Here is a 20038-nt window from a genome sequence, read left to right on the forward strand (position 1 = left end):
GGAGCGCAAAACGCCAAGAGCCAGAGGGGTTCGCTGGGCGGAAAAACACGCAGAGACGGCAGGCAGGTTTATGCAAAGGAGCCTGGGCGTACCCAAAGGGCAGCACAGCTGAGGCCTCCCGGCAAAACAAAGGGAAAGCGGCGGCAGCTCGGGTCGGGCCCGGCAGCGAGGCTGACCGCAGGCCGAGGAGAAGCGTCCCGGGACGGGCGGAGGGAGCGCGGTCAGCGCCAGAGCAGTGCCGGGGCGGTCAGTGCCCGGTGTGATCACTGCCAGAGCAGTGCCGGGGCGGTCAGTGCCCGGTGTGATCAGCGCCAGAGCAGTGCCGGGGCGGTCGGTGCCCGGTGTGATCAGCGCCAGAGCAGTGCCGGGGCGGTCAGCGCCAGAGCAGTGCCGGAGGGGTCAGCGATGGATCGGTCAATGCGGGAGCGCTCAGGGCCAGAGCAGCGCCAGTGCAGTACCGGTGCGGTCAGCGAAGGAGCAGTCAACGCTGGAGCTGTCAGCGCCAGAGCGGTCAGTGCCGATGTGGTCTAATGTCAGAGCAGTGCCGGGGCGGTCAGCGCCGCTGTGGTCAGCGCCGGGGCGGTCAGCGCCGTTGTGGTCAGTGCCGCTGTGGTCAGCGCCAGGCCGCGGCCGGGCCCGTCCCGCCTCAGCCCGCTCCGCGCGCCGCGTTTCGCGCCCTTCCCGCCCCGCCGCGCGCAGCCAATCCGCGGCCGCGGGGCCGGCACGCGCCCCTGCAGCGCCCCCTAACAGGCTCCTTCCGCCCCGGCGGGGCGGGGCCGGGCCTGGCCGGATTGGCTCCGCCTGGCATCTGATTGGCTGCCGCCGCCACGTGATCCCGGCGTACGCCTTCGCCGCCGCGGCGCAGTCGCCGGACGTGCGTGGCCGCGGTGTGCGCGCACGCGCCCGGCTCTGTTTATTGTTGTGGTTCCGCGGCTCCCTGGCTCCACCCCCCGGCCAACCAGAGCGGCGGGATGGATGAGCGACAGGCGGCTCCGCCAATAGCCGCGCGCAGCGGGCGCGGGGCGGGCCGCCGTTGGGCCGCCATGTTGTGCCTGTCGGGAGGACTGGCGCCGCTGCCCCCGGCCCCGCGGGAGCGCGCCATGGAGCCGCGGGTCACCCTGCGCGTCACCTGCCGCGGTGACACCCGCACCTTCCTCGTGTCCGACCCGGCGCACACGACGTGGGCCGATGTGGAGGCCATGGTAAGCGCAGGCTGGCCGCGGGAGGCGGAGCGGGGTGTCCGCCGCGGGGCCGTAGCCGTGGGAGCCGGCTCGGTGAGGTGCTGCCGTTCCAGAGAGGATTCGAGGACCCAGCGTCTCCGGCCGCGCCTTCCAAAGCAGCGTCCCCCATTTCGCAGGCTGTTAGAACTACTGGTTTATACGGCTGCGATCTGGAGCTGACGTCTTTTTTTTTTTTTTTTTCTTCCATAATAGTCGCTTAGGTTGGCGAGAATGGGCTGGTTTGGAAAATTATTCTCAAGGGCCCTTTTTTTTTCCTCTGTGGGCAGGTGCTCCTAGCTGTGTTCTTTGCCCTTTTCCACAGCTGTGGACACTTGGTTCGGCTCTGTATCCCTCCGTAAAGTACATCCTATTCCTCTTATCTCCTATTCTTATTGAAGTACCTGTGGTGAACTAACGCGTCTGTTGCTTTTCTGAAGTTTCCTCTGTGCTCCCTGGGATACTGAGTCGCTGATACATTTTTGTTTTTTCTTGGTTCTCGGAGCTTTGTGTGTGGTAGTTTAGCTAGAGCAGCTTCTGACTGGGCCGTGCATGCGTGGGCAGCTGCTTATGAACATCTGTGTGTCATGTACTCGGTATAGTCAAGAGTTTGTTTGGGTGCTTGTTTTCAGGGCTGTTCAGTGATAACTCCTGTATTAGCTTAGGGTGAAATTGTGTTGTAAGGATTCCCTTGGCTATGGTGAAACTAATGTTATTATTATTGTCGTTGTTATTATTAATTCTGTAGCAACAGTTCTGGGTTTTTTTAGCTTGCTTTCAAAGTTGCGTCTGAAGATATTTCATAGCTTTTTAAATTTTCTGTCTTTCAGCTCTTTTTCTGGCTAGTATATTCCAGTATACATGCAGGAGGGTTTTGCTTTATGAATTCCTCAAGTTCAAAGTTTGACCTGCATCATCTTCACTTGTATTTTAGGCCTCTGAAAGAGGCACTGGTTCAGTCTTAAAATACTTAGTGCAAGTCGAGCCTGCAGGAATGTCTGAGCTGGTTAAAATCCTGCTTGCATCAAAGCTGGAAGCAGATTACTGTGTAAGCACTGTGCTGCCCTTAATCTTAGGTATTCTGAGAGGCAGGGTGTGTTTGTTCAAGGTGTGGTGTTCTATTACAGTGTTTCCCTGACCGAGGCAGAACCACGGGTTGTCTCTGCTGTGTGAAGTGCTGTTTTAAGGGAGTATCAGTTCAACTTGTGTCTTTCTTATATTTTGATATTTTATTAAATGTGTTTGACGTTTATAAAGGGTAACGTGAGCTCTTTGTTCTGCCTTGAGAGTTCAGGGGAACAATCTGTGGTATTAGACGATGTAAGTACAGACCACAGTTTCTTCCTGACAAAACAAGTTGGTTCTCTCAGTGCACTCACAGAATTTGGGATGTGTTGCTGGAAGAACCTGCCTGGTTCACTGCAGAATGTGTCCGTGTGTGCCCTGTGTCCACGGGGCTGGGACTCCCCAGGCAGCCACTCTTGGCTGAGGCTGCTGCTGTTCTGTTAGGTCTGGGCTAGCAGGACATGTGTCAGTTGTTCCAGAGAGTTTCTGTTGGGAAAAATACAGCTTTTGTAGGAACCTGGTACAAAAATGTACAGGAGCTTCAAAGACTCAGCGTGTGGAAACAACTGCTTTCATTTTATGGTTCATTTGGTGCTGCTCATTCTGCCTTGTTAATGTATAAAGCAAAATAACTGCTCAGCTTTATTCTCTGAGTTTTGATAGGCTGATAAAAGGCTGATCACCTTGTGAGCTGTCTTCCACGTGCTTTTTAATGTAAAAGACAGAGTTTAGAGAGTGTTTGCCTTTGCCTTCATATTTTGCAGTGTTTACCATGACAGAGTTTATTAACCCTGAGCTTGTCCTCTCAGAGTGGGAAGGTTATTATTATTTATTTTGGAGTAAACATTAACCAGGCAAGGTGCAACAGGAAAGAAATGTGTTTATCCTTTTCATTAGGGAAAGTTAGTAAAGCTTGGAGAGAAGGCACTGAGAAGAGTTTAACTCCAGAAGAATGGACTGGGTAAAACAGTGTTTGCTTCAGCTGAGAAACTGATGGGAGGGATAGAGGGGTTTTAATGTTATTCTCATTAATAATATTCTCATTAATAATCGTTATTAACTGAGGGTATCTGTCATCCTGCTTCATTATGGTTTTGTGATCTTTTTTTCTTTCACTACAGGTTAAGGTTTCATTTGACCTGGACAACATTCAGATCAAGTACATTGATGAGGATAATGATGAGGTAAAATGTCTGCTACCCCACCCTACCAGTGCGTCAACCGAAAAATAACTGGTGGCAGAAATGACTTTCTGCCTCGTGATGATTTGTCCTTCAGGAGAGTCTGTTATGCAGATCAGGGTGGGGGAATGTTTCTCCATTTAATAAGAAAACAGCTGATAGTCTTGTGGTTTTTACTCTTAATGCAGCATACATGTTTTAAAATATTTTTTAGAGGCTACTGCCTTTCTTTTTCCCACCCTGTTGAAACACCCAGTGGTTCTCTGTGCTCTGAGGGAGGAATGTTTCTGTTGAGGAACACTTTTTTTACAATAAGAATAAGGTAGTTGTAACTATTCGTGTTTGCAGCTGTGGTAAAGCCCTGTCTCTCCAATCTAGACTCCTTCCTCTGGAAAATGTAGGTCCCCTGTCATTAGTATATGTTTGCTTCAGTGATCTGGTGTACTCAAATCCTCTGCTTGCTTTATGCAATTGCTGTAATCTCCAAGCAGATTACTGACTCAGAAAACAAATTGGTTACTTCTAGTTGTCCTTGTTGAGTAACTTCCTGCTTGGCACAGTCTCACCCTCTCATATTATTTTTGTTTATCTGGAGATTCAGAGGGGAATGTAACTCTCACACAGAACAGACATTTGTGAGCACAGTGTTCCACTGCCTGGATTATAGGTCTGCTGAATGAGATGGGGGTTCTTGTTCTTACTCTTTTTCCCCTAAGGGGAAATGTGAGTAAGCTTCCAACAGCCTTTCAGAGAATGATTCTCCCCTTATTTCCCAGCCTGTATAATATATAAATATATTTATACATTTATGAAAGCTTTTTCTGAAGCACTGAGCAAACATTGTTCAGCATCCTGCAGTGCTGTGGGAATTAAATAGCTTCTTGTATTAGAGATTTCTGTGTGCAGAATTGGTAAGTGTCTGTAGAAGAATGGGCTTATGAAACACTTGATTGGTCTTTTGAAACATGTAACTGGGTATTTAAAGCAGCTGGGGCCAAGCTCTGGGCTTGTGCAGGGAGCCCAGGGGTTCAGGCACTGACTTTCTGAGGAGAGCAGTAACTCTGTTTTCTGAGTGCCAGCAGTAACTGCCTCCTGTGCCAGTCCAGTTACAAACATGGGCTGCTTCAAAACACCACAGCTTTGGGTAATGATTAAACATGGCAGCAATAACAAATGTCTAAAGGACTGGTGATTTAGAAACTGTGAGTGATAGTGTGTTTATTCTGATGTATAATAATTTTGAGAGAATTGCAAAAAGGTATCTGTGGCTCTTGCTCACTGTTACTTCTCTTTGCAGGTCTCTGTGAACAGCAAAGGTGAGCTACTGCTTTATTGAGGTGAAATCAAGAAAGAGACCCCAGCTGTTGCTTTGTGTTTTTTGAGGATGCAGTTGAGAGTGATTGCTTTTTGATTCTTGTATTTTATATATGATTCGGCATCAAATTCCTCTTGATCCGTAGGAACAAATTGGAAGTGACAAAATTAGTGGAATGTTGGCTCTTGGCTGTGAAAATGTGTACTTACTGCAGTATATACCATTTCTTGCACTATTTTAAGAGAACTACAGAAGATAGGGAAGGCCCCTTGTTGTGTAAGGATTTCTAAATACTATGTAAATGCTAAACTTTTGTGAGATAAGGGGCCATTCACATTTCTTTCTATTTTTCTTTAGAGGAATATGAAGAAGCTCTGAAGGTAAATGTACTTTTTTCAATATGTTCATCCTTCTCCATTTAAAATCGGTATAACTGAGGGAAAAAAAATGGCATTACGTGGCCCAGGAAATCAGAATAGCTGTTTTCTAGCTTTGGACAGTAGCTCGAATGTCTTACTGCATTTTTCTTCCATCCTGGTTGGTCTTTGTTTTTATAAGTTAGTGGAATAGGTAGTTAGGATTCAGGACCCTGAGCATCAGTGGGTTGGTTAAGAAACTGACTTTCTCAAGCCCTTCCACAGTAATCCCACATTTGGAAATACTCGGCTTTAGTGAAACCCTTCAAAAATCTTGCCACATAGACTCTGCTGCTGGAGTATATAATTAAAACTTATTAGAGTCAATACTTAGTTACTTTATAAGCAACTAGACAAAGTAAGAATTGCATTCCTTTACGTTTCTGTTTTACATTATTAGGTCTTTCAGAACATTTTGCTCATGGTTTGAATTTCAAATCTGATAATTTCAAAAGAATCATCAATTCTTGGACACAGTCTATTGCTTACTGGCTCCTACGAACACTTCATTATAGGCTGAAAAATTCCAGTAGAATATTTGCATGATTATCCTTTGGCTTTTAATAAACTTTTTAGTAAGCATATTAGTAACCTTTCAGAAGTAGAATATCTGCTGACTCTACCTTGGCATCTCTGAGTTTTTCTTTTTTGTCTATCAGTCTTTCCCCACCCTTTCCCCAAACTCTCCAAAGTAGTGTAATACTGTATTTTTACAGATTTTGTATGCTGATCATAAGTGGAAAACATGAATGTATGTGCTGTTTATTTAGATTGCAGCTAAACAAGGAAATCAGCTTCAGATGAATGCTTATGAAAAGAATTCTTCTCCTGCTTTGCAACTACAAGAAAAAATTGTGGCAGAAAAGCTGGTGCTTCTTAAAGATGAGAAGAAACCACTTTTGCATTATTCCACGCTAGCTCAGGGATTAGAAGAAGAACTAAAAAATAATGAGGAGCTGACCATTCAGGTGAGAAGATGAGCTGCATTAAAACAAAGAATTAATAAATGTCATTCAATTTGTGGACTGATTGTCCTCTTTAGCCATGTATAAAAACTGTGTTCAGAGCTTGGCCTCTGTTTTCAGTTGCCTGCACATGTTGAAGTTCAAGCTGTTGAAGGCAAATAGTTTGAATGTCTTCGAGGATAATTTGATGCTGTCTTTAGAAATACAAGTGCTTTCATGTTGACCATTCTTAAGTGTTCTGATAAACAGAGCAATTTTTCTGCTGAAGCTCTCATTGCCATCTGGTTACTTCTGGTTGACTTGACTTCTTTGGTGTGTAATTACACTCAAATGCTAATGAGGCAGAAATGTTTCAGGAAAATGTCAGTGGCTACTTCGTGTCATTTTTTCCACTGTTTTCTGACAAACTTTAAATATTTTACTATAAAGACACTTAAAGGCTGTTTCTGCAGCTTGCTGTGTTGAGGCTTTTTTTTAATCTTTGCATACTTTTTGTTTGTTTTGTTTTTTCCTCAGCAAAAGTTAAATCAGACCACAACAGGAAGCACAAATGAAAATCCTCCAGAATGGTTTACTAGCTACTTGGAAACAGTAAGTATATTGTCTTGCAAGTTTTGGTATACTCAAATACATAAAACGTTGTGCTTGGAGGAGATCTTTTTGTTGCCTGACTGTAGACACCTGAACACTCCTGCCATCAGCACCTGTGACCAGGATCTTAATGAGAAATTTATGTTTATGTCTGTAGTGTAAGGGATACTTTAAAAAACCCCCAAACCATAAACTTGATCCACACCACTTGTGAAAAGTGGAATGTTTAGTTTATGCATTTGATTAATTTGAGTGTAGCTTTAAGTAGCTCCCATAACAGAATCCTTGTGGCATTCCAGATAACCATAGGAATTCCAGACCACTCATTGTGGGAGAGCATGGAACAGTGTTGCTCTTGTAGGCTCTTGATTGCCCACTTTCAGCAGGGCAATACTTCTGCTTTCCTGTGATTGAAAGCAGAGCATTTGAGGACCTTGCTTTTCTTGGGTGTTCACTTTGAGAAGATACTTTCAGGAGGCCATTGACAATAAGCTACAGGTTAAGATGTGGATGTTAACTTGTTTTGAGCAGCTGATAAACATCACTGAAAAGCAGTTTGATAACACTGCAAAGAGTTAATTAGCTAGCAAGTTCTTGAAAATGTTTGCATTTATCTTTAAGCTTTTTTTTTCTCAAGTATCTTTTCCTTTGCCACCTATTTATACAAACTAAAAATAGGGGAAGTTCATGGTTATGTTTAAGATATCACTGATGGGCATCTTACTTAATGGTAGAGAGTCCAGAGTGGTTTGGGAGTTGTGGTAATTGTTTTGGAGATGAGTTTCCTTCCCTTTGTGAAAGCTTATGGAAGAAAAAGAATATTGTAAGCCCAAATAATGTGATTTTTAACTTCTTAAAAGCTCTGGGTTGGTATTTTTGAAAAAAAAAAAATCCTCTCTAAGGAACGTGGTATTTGTTTAATTTTATGTAGAGTGTGCTGGGGAGAGGGGAAATGGTTATATAGTATTCTGTGACTGCTGACACATTGGGAGACTTGTGACAACAGAACTTTCCAAACTCAATAGGTGAGTCTCATTCATAACTGCTTTGATTTCTTTCCAGTTCAGAGAACAAGTAGTTAAGGAGACTGTTGAGAGGCTGGAGCAGAAGCTGTATGAGAAACTTGTCCATCACAATCAACCTCCAGATTTTTGTGAGACCTCAATTACAGCAGCAGCACCTCCACCTTCAGAGAGCAGCAGCCAGTGTGACTGGCTCATCTCCTGCTGCAACTGCCAGGCTCGAATTGTTGGGGTGCGCTACCAGTGCAGGTACAGAGAGCTGGGGGAACCTGGTGTGCACAGCCTGGGAGGGAGTGGGAGAAGCTCTCCTGGGCTTACATACCTCTAGGTTCTCAATCTGCAGCCTGCCGTGCTTTTCAGGATGTCTACTCTGTGTTTTGCTAGCTGATGTTTTCTGCTGTGGGCACTAGACTTGATTTGCTTAAAAGCAAGATTAATACTGTTTTGAGAAAAGTTAAAAGTGAGAGAACTTTATAATGCTGTATTCTCAATGATTCTTTACCTTATCTGCATAGGACATGCAGTAATTGTAATGGAAAATGTTTTGTTTGGTTAACTAAACAAAAAAGCAAGGCTTAAAACCACTATAATAGTTTTATATAATAGTCTATATTGTAATAGTCTGTAATAGTTGTTTGCTTCTGAGAGTCAGTGAGACTAAGGCAGGTCATACCTTTTTTAATGATCACACTGTTGTCTGTCTAATAACATGAAGTAGATTTTGATGAATGTCTTAAGTGAGGTATTAAAAGTGAGAGTTTTGTTTGAATGAGGCAGTTGCTCTAAAGATCAGCATTTTGGGACTGAGCAGAAGCAGTGGATGAAATGCCAACAGGAATTTTTATTTGGATTTTTTTTTCCTTGCTGGCAGGAGATGACAGTCTGTTTTTTATCAGCCCTGTTCCTGGAGGAACAATCTGCTTTGCATCCTTGAATACTTGTTGACTTAGCCTCTGTATTTTCATAAGTATGGTGCTATTTCTGGCACTGGAGTTTGGTAAAACGTTCTGCCCTTTGTAGCAACAATTTTAGTCACTTGTGCTAAAGGAAGCATCAGTTTTTTCAAATTTTTTTTACTAAGACGTGAGAACTGTTTGGAGTTTTGCCAAGAAGAGAGATAATCATGTAGGTATTCCACATGGCTCCACTGATCTCTAAGTGAGACATCCAGCTGCTGTCACTTGAGAACCACATACAGCGTGATACAAAGTTGTTTCTCTGCAGAAATTCTTTTGCCTCTTGGTAACCTTCTGTCTTTTCTGCTTTGCAGCCTTTGTCCAGCCTACAATATCTGTGAGGAGTGTGAAGCAGGAACATATGCACATGATCCAAACCACGTCCTGCTGAAGCTGCGCAGGCCCATCCCCTGTGCCGCTGACAGTTACAGCGTGGCAGAGCTGTCCCCACGCCTGCCTGCTACTCTGGAGCAAGTCAGGTAAATGCTGGCACCTGTCAATACCTGCCAAGATTGTCCTGATTTCAAGGGGAAATATCTGCCTTGGAGTTGAGGTTCGGCTTTTATTTTTGAGATAACAAGAAATGGAAGTGGTACTCAGACTTTATTGTGAGTAGCTAAAAATAGCTACATACTTATAAAGGGCCAATGCCATAAATCTTACAGTGTTTTTAATAATGAAGTAGAAAAAGACAGACATTTCTGTCACAGATGGGTAGTAAACTTTGAGAGCTTGCTTTTTCTTTGAGCATTATGTGTCTGCCTTTTTTTGTTCTTTCAGAGACCATTCAGAATAGTTCCACAAGTAACTATAAGGATGTTCTTTTAAAATGATTTGGCATCTAGTCTAGAAGCATGGTTATTTCCTGAAGGGTTCCCTTGAGACTAAGACTGTTAGCTAAAGATAAATTCTGATCAATTCATGGTAATAAGGTGTGTTAATTGCTTTGCAGGCTGCAGAAGCAGATGGACAAAAGATTTCTGAAGGCAGAGAAGCAAAGATTGCGAGCAGAAAAGAAACAGAGAAAAGCAGAGGTCCGAGAGCTCAAAAAGCAGCTGAAATTGCACAGGAAAATTCATCTGTGGAACTCTATCCATGTATTGGAAACAAACAGCTCACCTGCTCTGAAATCTGAGAGTCTCCAGCCCAATACCTTCCTGTAAGGCTTGTTGGTAACTGAGCATCTGGTAGTTGTGCTGTCTGACCTTTTGATATGAGACCAAGTTAAAGTAACAGGAGGGAGGTTATGAAATTCCTCATTCAAAATATGACTTGTCCTTTGACTGTGTGAGAATTTTGTCTAAATGTGATTTGCAAGGTAAAGTGTGTTTAATTGAGAGTAGGAGAATGGGAAAAAAGTGACTCATTATGAGAAACTTAGTGATTTATGCAAGATTGAGGAGGGAGTGCCTAGGATTATAAATACACGTGCATGCTCATACAGCGTAAATTAACATTGCTGCCAGTTTTAGAAAAGTCTTTGTCTCCCTGCTTTATTAAGTGTGTCTGCATTAAGTCAAGTACATTCTGTATATTTATGTTCAGTGCTGGGTTTTTTTTTTTTAATGTGCTTTTAAGATGAGGTTTGTTAGACAGCAGCCTTTGCAGGCAACTGCTCTGCATTTCCCACTCCCTTTGAGTTTATGAAAGGGCAGTAAAAGTAAAACTTGTATAGTTTATTTCTTTAATTCATCGCTTCCATTTAGGGCATTTAAAAGCCAAATTAATGTTAATCAGCAGCTGAACTTCAGTTTTGGTATATTTTGTTGGGTTTTTTGTTTCTTCTCTCTAATCCCAGGAGTCCTAATCAACCCTTCCAAGCAATTGTCCCCACACTAAGTGCAGTATTTGTGGATGAGAATTTGCCTGATGGTACTCACTTGAAACCAGGAACAAAGTTTATCAAACACTGGCGAATGAAGAATACTGGCAACGTGGAATGGAGCTCAGACACAAAGGTATCTCGCCTTTGCTCTTCCTTCTACACACTAAAATCATTCTGGAAGTTAACATTTACATGTGAATTCTGTGTTAGCACCTTTTTAAGATTTCCTTTGGCCTGTTGATTCACAGCTGGGAATTCTGGGGCAATAATCTGTGTAAGTACTCTTTGTAAGTGTAGACTATAGGAAGAAAGCCATTCAGAGTACCATCACTGAACATGTTTCCCATTAATAGTATGTTCCCCATGTTACAATGGTACAGTTTGACCCCATTTACAACTGCTGTGTTGCTTTTCTCACCTCCAAACCCCTTTGTTCTTTGAGTAGCTGCATTTGTGTTGAAAGATGGGGTATCTTTGTGTTGATAGTGACTAATGTAAGGATGTGTGATTCACACATCCTGTCTTCTCAGTGCCTGGTATCTCCAAGGCCTTTCAGCAGAGGAATTCTGCTTCCTACTGCCCACACTTTGCAGGGAAGCTTGAGAAGTTAACTTTTGGCTTTTTCTGTTGTGTATTTCAGTTGAAACTTATGTGGGGTAATCTGACCTTGGCATCTGCTGAGAAGAAAGATGTGTTGGTGCCATCTCTTCCATCTGGACAAGTAGGAACTGTTTCAGTTGAGTTTGTAGCTCCCAACATAGAAGGAACTTACACTTCTCACTGGAGACTGTCACACAGAGGGGAACAGTTTGGGCCAAGGATCTGGTGCAGTATTGTTGTGGATCCCTCTCCAGCCGCTGACTATGTAGAAAGTGATTGGAAGGATTCTGACTCCTGTCAGAAGAGTGGAGCTTCCAGTACCAAACAGGCAAGTCACTCACCTGGTATTTGGGGCAGTTCAGAATTACCTGGGAGACTGAGCTTTGTGTATTATTTGCCATAGTTTTCCTGATTAACTATTCAAGGGGATTCTTTTAGCTGTTTGCTTTTAAAATTTTATTTTTAATAGGAGAGAAATACAACATATATTGTATTTATGAGTTCTAAAGTAGTTGTTCTTTTTGACAGGCATGACATTAGCTATCAGTCTGTTGCAGCTATTTGTCTACTTTGATTGAACTGAAACACTGCATTTCTCTTTGTTAGGTCTTGCCCTTTTGGCTCTGTAATGAGTTGATTTAAATTTCTTTCAAATTGAGCGTTTACACAAAATTCAGGCTTTAGATTTCATGTGATGTTTTATTTATTGTGTCTAAGGGGCTTCTGTTTTCTTTTTTTTTGTTTTTGCAGGATGCTTCCTTAAAGACAGAAACAGATGCTCAACTGCTGGGTGAAATTGCAGAGCAGGCTGAAATATCTCTGCCAACTATTCCTTTAAAGATCAAAAATCTGCCAAGTGAGAGAGAATTTTATATCCCATCTGTCGATCTCCTCACTGCACAGGTAAAGTGCTAAAATTCAGGTAAAGAAAATCACCTTAAGTTTGATGTCTAGGTAGGTAGAAAGAATAAAGCTTCTGAGCTCTAAAAATGGCCACTCTATTTTCAGAAAGAGTATATTGCATTTTTTGTAGCAGAGCTGGTTTCTCAAACTGGTATTAGGCACTGTCATTATGTGGAAGGACAGATAGGACAGATGAAAATTCTTAAAAAAGAGTCAGCATTGAGTTTTTCTCTGGCCCTGACAAGGGAGTTCTCAGCTTTGTCCTTTGCCCTGATTTGTGCACCATATTCAGCGATGTAAATAGATGTCGTGGGAAAACTTAAGGTTGTGTTGAGGAACAAAGTGTTATTTGTACATCAGTGGCATCTGTGCTGCCAAGTACTGATATGATTCAGTTTCAGAGTTTGTTCATGGAAACTGTGTGTTTTTTTCCTGTAGGATTTGCTGTCCTTTGAGCTGTTGGACATTAATATTGTGCAGGAATTGGAGCGAGTGCCACACAATACTCCTGTTGGTAAGGCTCCTGTATTCTGTGTGCTCTCTCGAGCACAGACAGCTATCCTTTGTGTTTTTCAGTCTTGGCTTCTTTCCACCTTCATATTCCCAAGAGCATAACATTCCAGATGTTGAGGAATGCTGCCACTTTCTTTGCACAGCCAGTGGCAGAGTAATGCAAAGCTAGTTGTTTATTCCACCAGATTATCTTGCAAAATAACTTCAGTCTTGAAAGAATGTCCCTTAAAAAGAATAACTTCATAAAATGTTACCTCATGGAGGCTCCTTCTCCTTTAGTGCCAATTATCTTTGCTCCCTGTGTTTTCCAGACATGACTCCATGCATGTCCCCTTTGCCACGTGACAGCCCCTTGCTGGAGAAACCTGGCTTAGGTCAGATAGAGGAGGAGAACGAGGGGAGTGGATTTAAACTAGTGCCGGGTAAGCAGTAGCCCTGAGGAGCTTGGGGGTGAAGGGAGGATGTTGTCACTTCTGTGTAGTCAGCAAACCTGATGTCTAGAAGGAATTCTAACTACTGTCTTCCCTTTCTTTGGGAAAAAAAAAAAAAAAAAAAAAAAAAAAAAAAAAAAAAAAAAAAAAAAAAAAAAGGGTTGTTTGGCTCATAAGTGCATTTGACACTACATTAGTGATTATAGAGGTTGGAGCATAATATATGTAGATTTAAAGATAGAAATCATGGAATAGTTTGGGTTGGAAGTGACCATAAAGATTATTCAGTTCCACCTCCCCTGCCATGAGCAGGCACAACTTCCCCTATTCCAGGCTGCTCCAAGCCCCATCCAACCTGGCCTTGGACGCTTCCAGGGATGGGGCAGCCACAGCTTCTCTGTGCCAGGGCCTCACCACCTTTAAATGGAAAAATTTCTGCCTAATATCTAATCTAAATATACCCTCCTCTGTTTTAAAGTCATTCCCTGCTGTTTTTTTACTGCATGCCCTTGTATAAAGTCCTTTCAAATGCTTCTTTTGATTTATCTGACCACTAGAATTGTTGGGAGAATTAACAATCTGCCCTTTATAGACTAGGTTATACTCCAGACACTCCAGGTGTGCTCCCCATGCTTCTCAATAATTTTCGCATTCAACTTGAACTGAATTCAAAAATCTTTCAATTGTTAGAAAGAATTAACACACAGAATCAATATTAGCTGTGGCTAGTCTAAAAATTCTTAGTTATATTTCCTCGTGGTGGTAAAATCTGTTATGTTTCCCTCTCCAAGGAATGGCAGAAGCCTGCCTTTCTGTGGACTCTTCTGTGCTGAAGGTGAAAGCTGAACATGGATTGAACCAGGAGGAAGGGGAGGAGGATATGAGTGGGACTCAGTTTGTCTGTGAGACTGTAATTCGATCTCTGACCCTGGATGCTGCACCTGACCACAAGCCTCCACAAAAAAAACCCCAAAATCCTTCAGAGTAAGTACTGTCATTAGCTGCCTTGACTCTGGCTTGACTTGTTTGCAGTCAGACATGAGACACAAATTGCTTATCTCAGGTGGTTGATACCATTTAATTGTTTTTCCTGACCGGTTTTATTAGACTCTCTACAAACATTGCAAGACACCTTCAATTGCAATATGATAAATGAAGAATCACCTGTGATAAATAGTAATTCCACTTCCAAAAAGGAAGCAAAGATTCATCAGTCAGAACCAGTGACAGAAAATTCCTGTGGTAAGTAAAATGGGCTTGAATGTAAGATACATTAAAAAAAATCATATGTAGGAATATCTGACACTGTTTTGGGAAAGTGATCTTGATTAGATTTAGAGAAGAATTAGATTGTCCCAGTTGTGAGAATCATTGCATCAGAAAATTGGTGTCAGTACTTTAAGAAGCACCTAGTTTAACAACTTTTTAAGGAAGTAAAATTGAGACCAAAGTTCCAGTTTAGATTCAAGTAAGTGCTCATATGTTGTACATGACTGGTGCCTCCATATTTTGTACATACAGCTTGAAAAGTTTCTGCCCTGTTTCTAATGTGTATAATTTAGGAGCTGAAAAGTACAGTTTAAGTTCTCTATAGAGCTCTTACTCCTGTTTTTACTATAAGCATTACTACCAGCAGCATATTTGCACGGGCATAACATTAAGATCTATTACTATTTCACACTACCCCCTCCCCACAAAAGGGAAAATTACCCCATTAATGGCAGTAGCTGAAGTTTACAGTTGTTTCTAAATCCTTTTCTCTTACAACTGGGATGATTCTGTCTCTGCTCTTGTCCATACAAAATGGACAGTGGTTAAAACCTCATTTTTTTTTCCTACCAGGGGACTTTCCACTGTCTGATGAGAGCACAAGCCCCCGTAGTGGTACTGGCAAGTGTGATGAAGAGGAAGATGATAAAGATGATGTTCAGAGTCAGTGCTCCTCTGCTTCCTCAGAGGATTACATCATTATTCTCCCTGAGTGCTTCGACACCAGTCGGCCTTTGGGTGACTCCATGTATAGTTCAGCTCTTTCTCAGCCTGGTTTAGAAAAGACAGGAGAACCTGAAACAGTAGCAGAGAACTCAGAAGGGGGAAACCAGCCACAGATCCAGAGGATCAGTGATACACTGACAGCTTCCCAAACCCTGCCTGCAGTACCATTAACCCCAGCAGCTGTGGACAGCTTACCCCAGGCACAAAGGTATGATGTGGGGACAAGAACAAAATGGTGATGCTGGTATTGCTGTAGAGTCTGCAAGGTCTGGTGCTTTCCAAACAGGAATTGTTGTAACAAAAGCTTTGTTTTGCGCAGAGGTAAATGTTCTTAAATCCTACAGCTTTTTATAGAGTCTGTAGTCACTGATTTAGCTGAGTGCAAGAGAGGGAGGGAAGGGAGCTTGTGAAGTTTTTTCTTTTTTCTGTTGATCATGACTTATGTGTGTGCATATGGAATAAAAGTAGTGATGTTTTTGCCTTATGTTGTTCTCAGGAATCTTTCATCTCTTCAGAATTCTATCTTCCAAGAACCAGACACACCAGCTTCAGAGGATATTTTTTCTGCTTCTCATGATCAAATACAAAGAGAAGGTATTGACAGTATTTAATGAAGGGTGTGAAGGCTGCAGACTATTGCTATCACCTGTTCCTTATGCCTAGTATTGAATTTAATGTCTCGTTTCTCTTGAGGAGAGCAGAAATCTACCAAGTAAAGATTTTAATTTTTCTCTGGGTGTTGAACTTTTGCTGTATGGATGTTGCAAATAAAGAAATAATTGGCTTTGTGGATCAGTTAAGAGCATCTATTAAAGGAAATAGTAAGAGGATACTCAAAAGTACTTACAGGCATCTGGAAAATTACCTTGCTCTGGAATTAATGAGCTATGTCTTTAAGCTGCTGTTACAGTCACTGAGACAGCAGTTCCTCTCCTGTTAAACAGCACTGATGAATCAGAATCTGGTTCTGAATATCTTCTGACTGCTTTCACTGCAGTGAGAATCCTGGATACCTGGTCTGCATAAATAAACTTGGAGTATTACTGTTGTACTGAGATACTCTTTTTTTCTGTTTACGTATGTGTTGCATTTCTCCAGCATATTGTCCTTAACTGGACGTGTTGACTTTTTTCTTCCTCTTCCAGAACCCAGTGGTGAAGATAATCATGGGCCAGGATCTTCTGCATTTCTCACTAAGTTCTCAGAATACCCAAGGTAATGAAGCTGAAGCTGTGACTTCATAAACACTGTTTTAGATTGAGAACTGCTTAGTTAGACACCTAGGAAAAAGCTCTAGCCTACACATTTCCTATAATAATTAATTTGGAGAGAGGCCACTCTTCTTAAAGCAAACGTGGTGTGTTTTCATAAGATCTTGGTTTCTACTTGGGCCCAAATTGAAAGGATGCAGAACTGGCAAACCAAAGTTAATGAAGAGCTCAAGTTGAATGCTTCTAAAATTCTGTGGGTTTTTTTTTTCCTGGAAAATCTCAGCATTCTTAGAATGGAGATTTTACAAGTTAGCTATAAAGTTGTCTTAAAATACTGAGAGTGGAGAAGTAAGTCAAAACACTGAGTAGAATGTTAACTTAAGTATTCAAAGAAAACAAATAGAAGTTACCCTACCCTGAGTGGATATGTCAGTGCACATCTTTCATGTAGGTATGCCCTCTTCTACACGAGAACACTAAACTCTTTACAAAAGGTCACTTCATGGAAAGCATACACCCACAATTAGAAGGTGTCAAGAAAAAGGAATGAGCTTCTTGTATAGCTCAATTCCCAAACCCTGCTGCTTCCTTTGGATCATGGGCCGTTGTCTCCAACAGTCCTTGCCTCAACATCCAGTGATTTGCATTTCACTGAAACAAACCCTTGGCTCTAGGGACCCTAAAGCAGCACCTGGTCTCTTCACAGGTACCCTCAAGGAAGCAGCATTGCAGGAGAACTCGTGAAAGGAGCTTTGTCAGTTGCTGCTTCTGCCTACAAAGCATTATTTGCTGGACCACCCATTATTGAACAGGTGAATGTCTTTCCTGTCTGCTCTGTGAGTTTCATAGAATGACAGATTTATAGGTGTATATTTTTAAAGTGTATCAATATTCTATACTGGAGTTAATGTAAGAGTACAGTGTTAAGTTTGGTGGCATCCCTTTGAGGTTTGCTGCTATCAGCAGACTGGGAAATCCATGCCATAGGGATGGAAGATGTCTCTTGTAGCATCATGTAAGAGTAGTAACTCACCTTTCTAAATGAGCAGTGAAAGGGATTATAAATGGCTTAAATAGGGCCAGAAAAGCCTCTGTGCCTCAGTTTGATTCTAGTATAATGCAGGGGCCCTGGTTCAAATGGCAAAAAAATAAATTACCTTTTTCAGCTTATCTCACTGTCTTTTGTTTTCAACAGCCTGCAGCTCCAGAAGAGCAGACTGCAGCTCTGCTGTCCAGTCTGTGTGAGATGGGATTCTGTGACAGGCAGTTAAACCTGCGCCTGCTGAAGAAACACAACAATAACATGATTGAAGTGGTAACTGAATTGCTTCATATCAGCAACAGAGACTGGTGCAGTAGGTGCTGAACCTGCCTGGTGGAGAGAGGAATAGCCTTCATTGAGTGAACTCTAATTAAAGATTGCAAGAGTAGCAGGCTGCTCCTCAGCTACTCTCTGTTTGGAGGTTTAACTTAAACTTCGGCTTCTCTTTGAGCATTTGACTTCTTTTTTTTGACCCTCATGGAAATGTCAAACAACCCTTGTGGCATCTCTTGAAATGGATACCAGAATTTCAGTTATTATTTGGACCTCACAGTTAAATGAGTAGTCTTTAAATCTCTAATTTCAGATCAATTCCTTTTACCAGGGAATCATGTAGAACTATACTTTGTACCCAGATGAGAATTTCTCATTTTACTGTGTATACACTTTTTACTTAGGCAGCTGGAATTTTTTTGTTGGCTTAATTAGCTCTGGAATAGAAACCAGCGTAAAATGCTGCTGTAAAATGTAGTCCTCCTTAATTTACAAGAGATGCCTGAAACTAGGAGCTGCTTTGTTTCTTCTGAGGATTTAGTAATTGGTTTTCCAATGCATGATAGTAAGGTGACAAATTTAAATCTTACAAATTATTCTAAGAAAAAGAACTTACTCATAGAAGAAAGCCATCTTGAATCATCAAACGACTTTTGAAAAGTCTAGAAGTGTAACTGCAGTTCAGCTGGTGAATACCAGTAAAAGTTGTTGCTCATTGCAGCAGAATGAAGCAGGAAAAAAACCACCAGCAATTGAACCAATAATGATAGTGCACACCAGATCTCTAACAGAAGTATAACCTACATAAAATATTTTGTTAAAAACAGAGTATAAGGGTAGGAAAGACTTTTCTAGCAATCTTTACAGGCTCTTTGTAAAAAGATTAAAAATTTGACCATTACCTTTTTTCACTATAGTGCAAACATTTTACTCTGTTAATAGCACATTAAAAAATGCAAGAATGTGTAGGAACCCAGACCTGAACTGGAGTACAGATTTTGGTAATGTTTAGGAATGGAAAGAATGCTTGAAGCAGGGATCACATGACTTTACATTAGAGTTTGAAAAATGCATTAACTTAAGCACTTTCAAATGTACTATCTCCTCTAATGTTTTTAGCTGGTCCTGTGTTTCCATAGCCACATCTGTAGAATTAATTTTTCTCATAAGATTTTTAGATGCCCATATTTAAGTTGGAGATCTAAGAATTCCCTACAAAATATGCTGAGAGATTTGATTCTGAAGAAGGACAGAAATGAGCACTAGACACTGCTGTGCAGTGGGATATCCGTAGATTAACTCCTCAGAGTTCAGTCCCTCAGCAGACAATGGTGTTGGCTATATTCTTACTTTCAAATAAACATTTTTCTTTGCTGCAGTAAGAGACCACTGAGTCTAAAATATTTTATATTACTCCTGCTTCAAACTAGTGTTCTGTTTTGTCACCGTTTAGCTGACGCGATGTCAGTATTGTGGCTGACCAGGTTATCAGTAATTTTTTAAAAGACTTAATACCCACAGAGATAAAATACCATTAAAATAGTTCAAGAAAACAAATGTATCATACCACTTCCGTTTTAAACCTATTTTTATAGATTGTGGAAGATATACTCTTAAATGTTTATTTTGAAATACAGTAGAAGTATTTTGCAGTGTTTCCCATCTCTCTACACCAGTACAACTGTATGCTGTGGACCAGTTAAAGATCCTTCTGTAACTTTCCACCTTAACTTTGAGTGTGCTGTTTTGAGTATCTTTTAAGTTATGCCAACTCTAGAAGGAGGAGGAGGAAAGGACAGGGGTGAAATGCAGAAGCTGATGACACTTTGAAGCATAGTGTGGTAATTGCTGTGGTTTATCAGGCCCAGCAGGACCCACATTGCCGTGTGTACCTTTGTACTTGCAATGTTCACGTGTTCTATAAATGACAAAACGAAAACACTTGAGGAGGAACACCTCATTGCAGATTGAAATGGCAAGTGTGAGATGCTGTTCCCTTTAGGTTACTTTTTACTAGAGTTTAGATGCTGTATGCTCAGGCTTAAGATCTATTTCTGTTGGCTTTGTATATTTTGTTAATGGATGCATGATATAATTTATAATATATTCTATAGAGCAGATGTGACTTCTGTATCTTATTTCGGGCGAGCACTGGGGCTGGGGGGATCGGGATGGGGTTCCCAGCCCTGCTCCTGCCGCGGGCTCTGGACCAGCACGGGCGGTGGGCACCGAACGCTGCCCTGGCCCTCCCTCGCCACTGCCGGAGCACACGGCCTCGGCTCCTTGGGCCGTGCCCAGGGAACAGAAGTGGGCCCGCGCAGTGACCTCACCTCCCGCAGGGCCCGGGGAGCGCTCCCACGCCGTTCTGCCCCGTACCCGGTGCGTGACTCCGAAGGCGGCGCTTGGCGTACGCTCAGCTCGTCGGTGTTCGCAGGACCCGGCGTTCCGCTTCGGCTGGGGACCGCCCGTACACGCCGCTGGGCCCAGGCGGGCAGCCCCGCCCCCGGCCGCCCCTGG

General features: G+C 42.3%; 1 protein-coding gene across 1 annotated transcript; it reads left to right on the top strand.

Annotated features, from left to right (window-relative positions):
* Window positions 1–983: 983 nt before the first annotated feature.
* On the top strand, window positions 984–19639 carry NBR1 (NBR1 autophagy cargo receptor). The gene is given in 22 exon segments (XM_066336768.1): window positions 984–1202; window positions 3404–3466; window positions 4761–4779; window positions 5136–5158; window positions 5965–6162; window positions 6676–6750; window positions 7813–8021; window positions 9043–9207; window positions 9681–9887; window positions 10527–10686; window positions 11194–11481; window positions 11904–12056; window positions 12495–12570; window positions 12881–12991; window positions 13792–13961; window positions 13963–13984; window positions 14108–14242; window positions 14843–15203; window positions 15492–15589; window positions 16141–16210; window positions 16913–17018; window positions 17402–19639. Coding segments are annotated over 22 exon segments (3039 nt in total). The 5' UTR covers window positions 984–1043; the 3' UTR covers window positions 17573–19639.
* Window positions 19640–20038: the final 399 nt, after the last annotated feature.

The sequence above is a fragment of the Sylvia atricapilla genome, chromosome 27, assembly GCF_009819655.1.
Source record: "Sylvia atricapilla isolate bSylAtr1 chromosome 27, bSylAtr1.pri, whole genome shotgun sequence".
NCBI classification, from domain to species: domain Eukaryota; kingdom Metazoa; phylum Chordata; class Aves; order Passeriformes; family Sylviidae; genus Sylvia; species Sylvia atricapilla.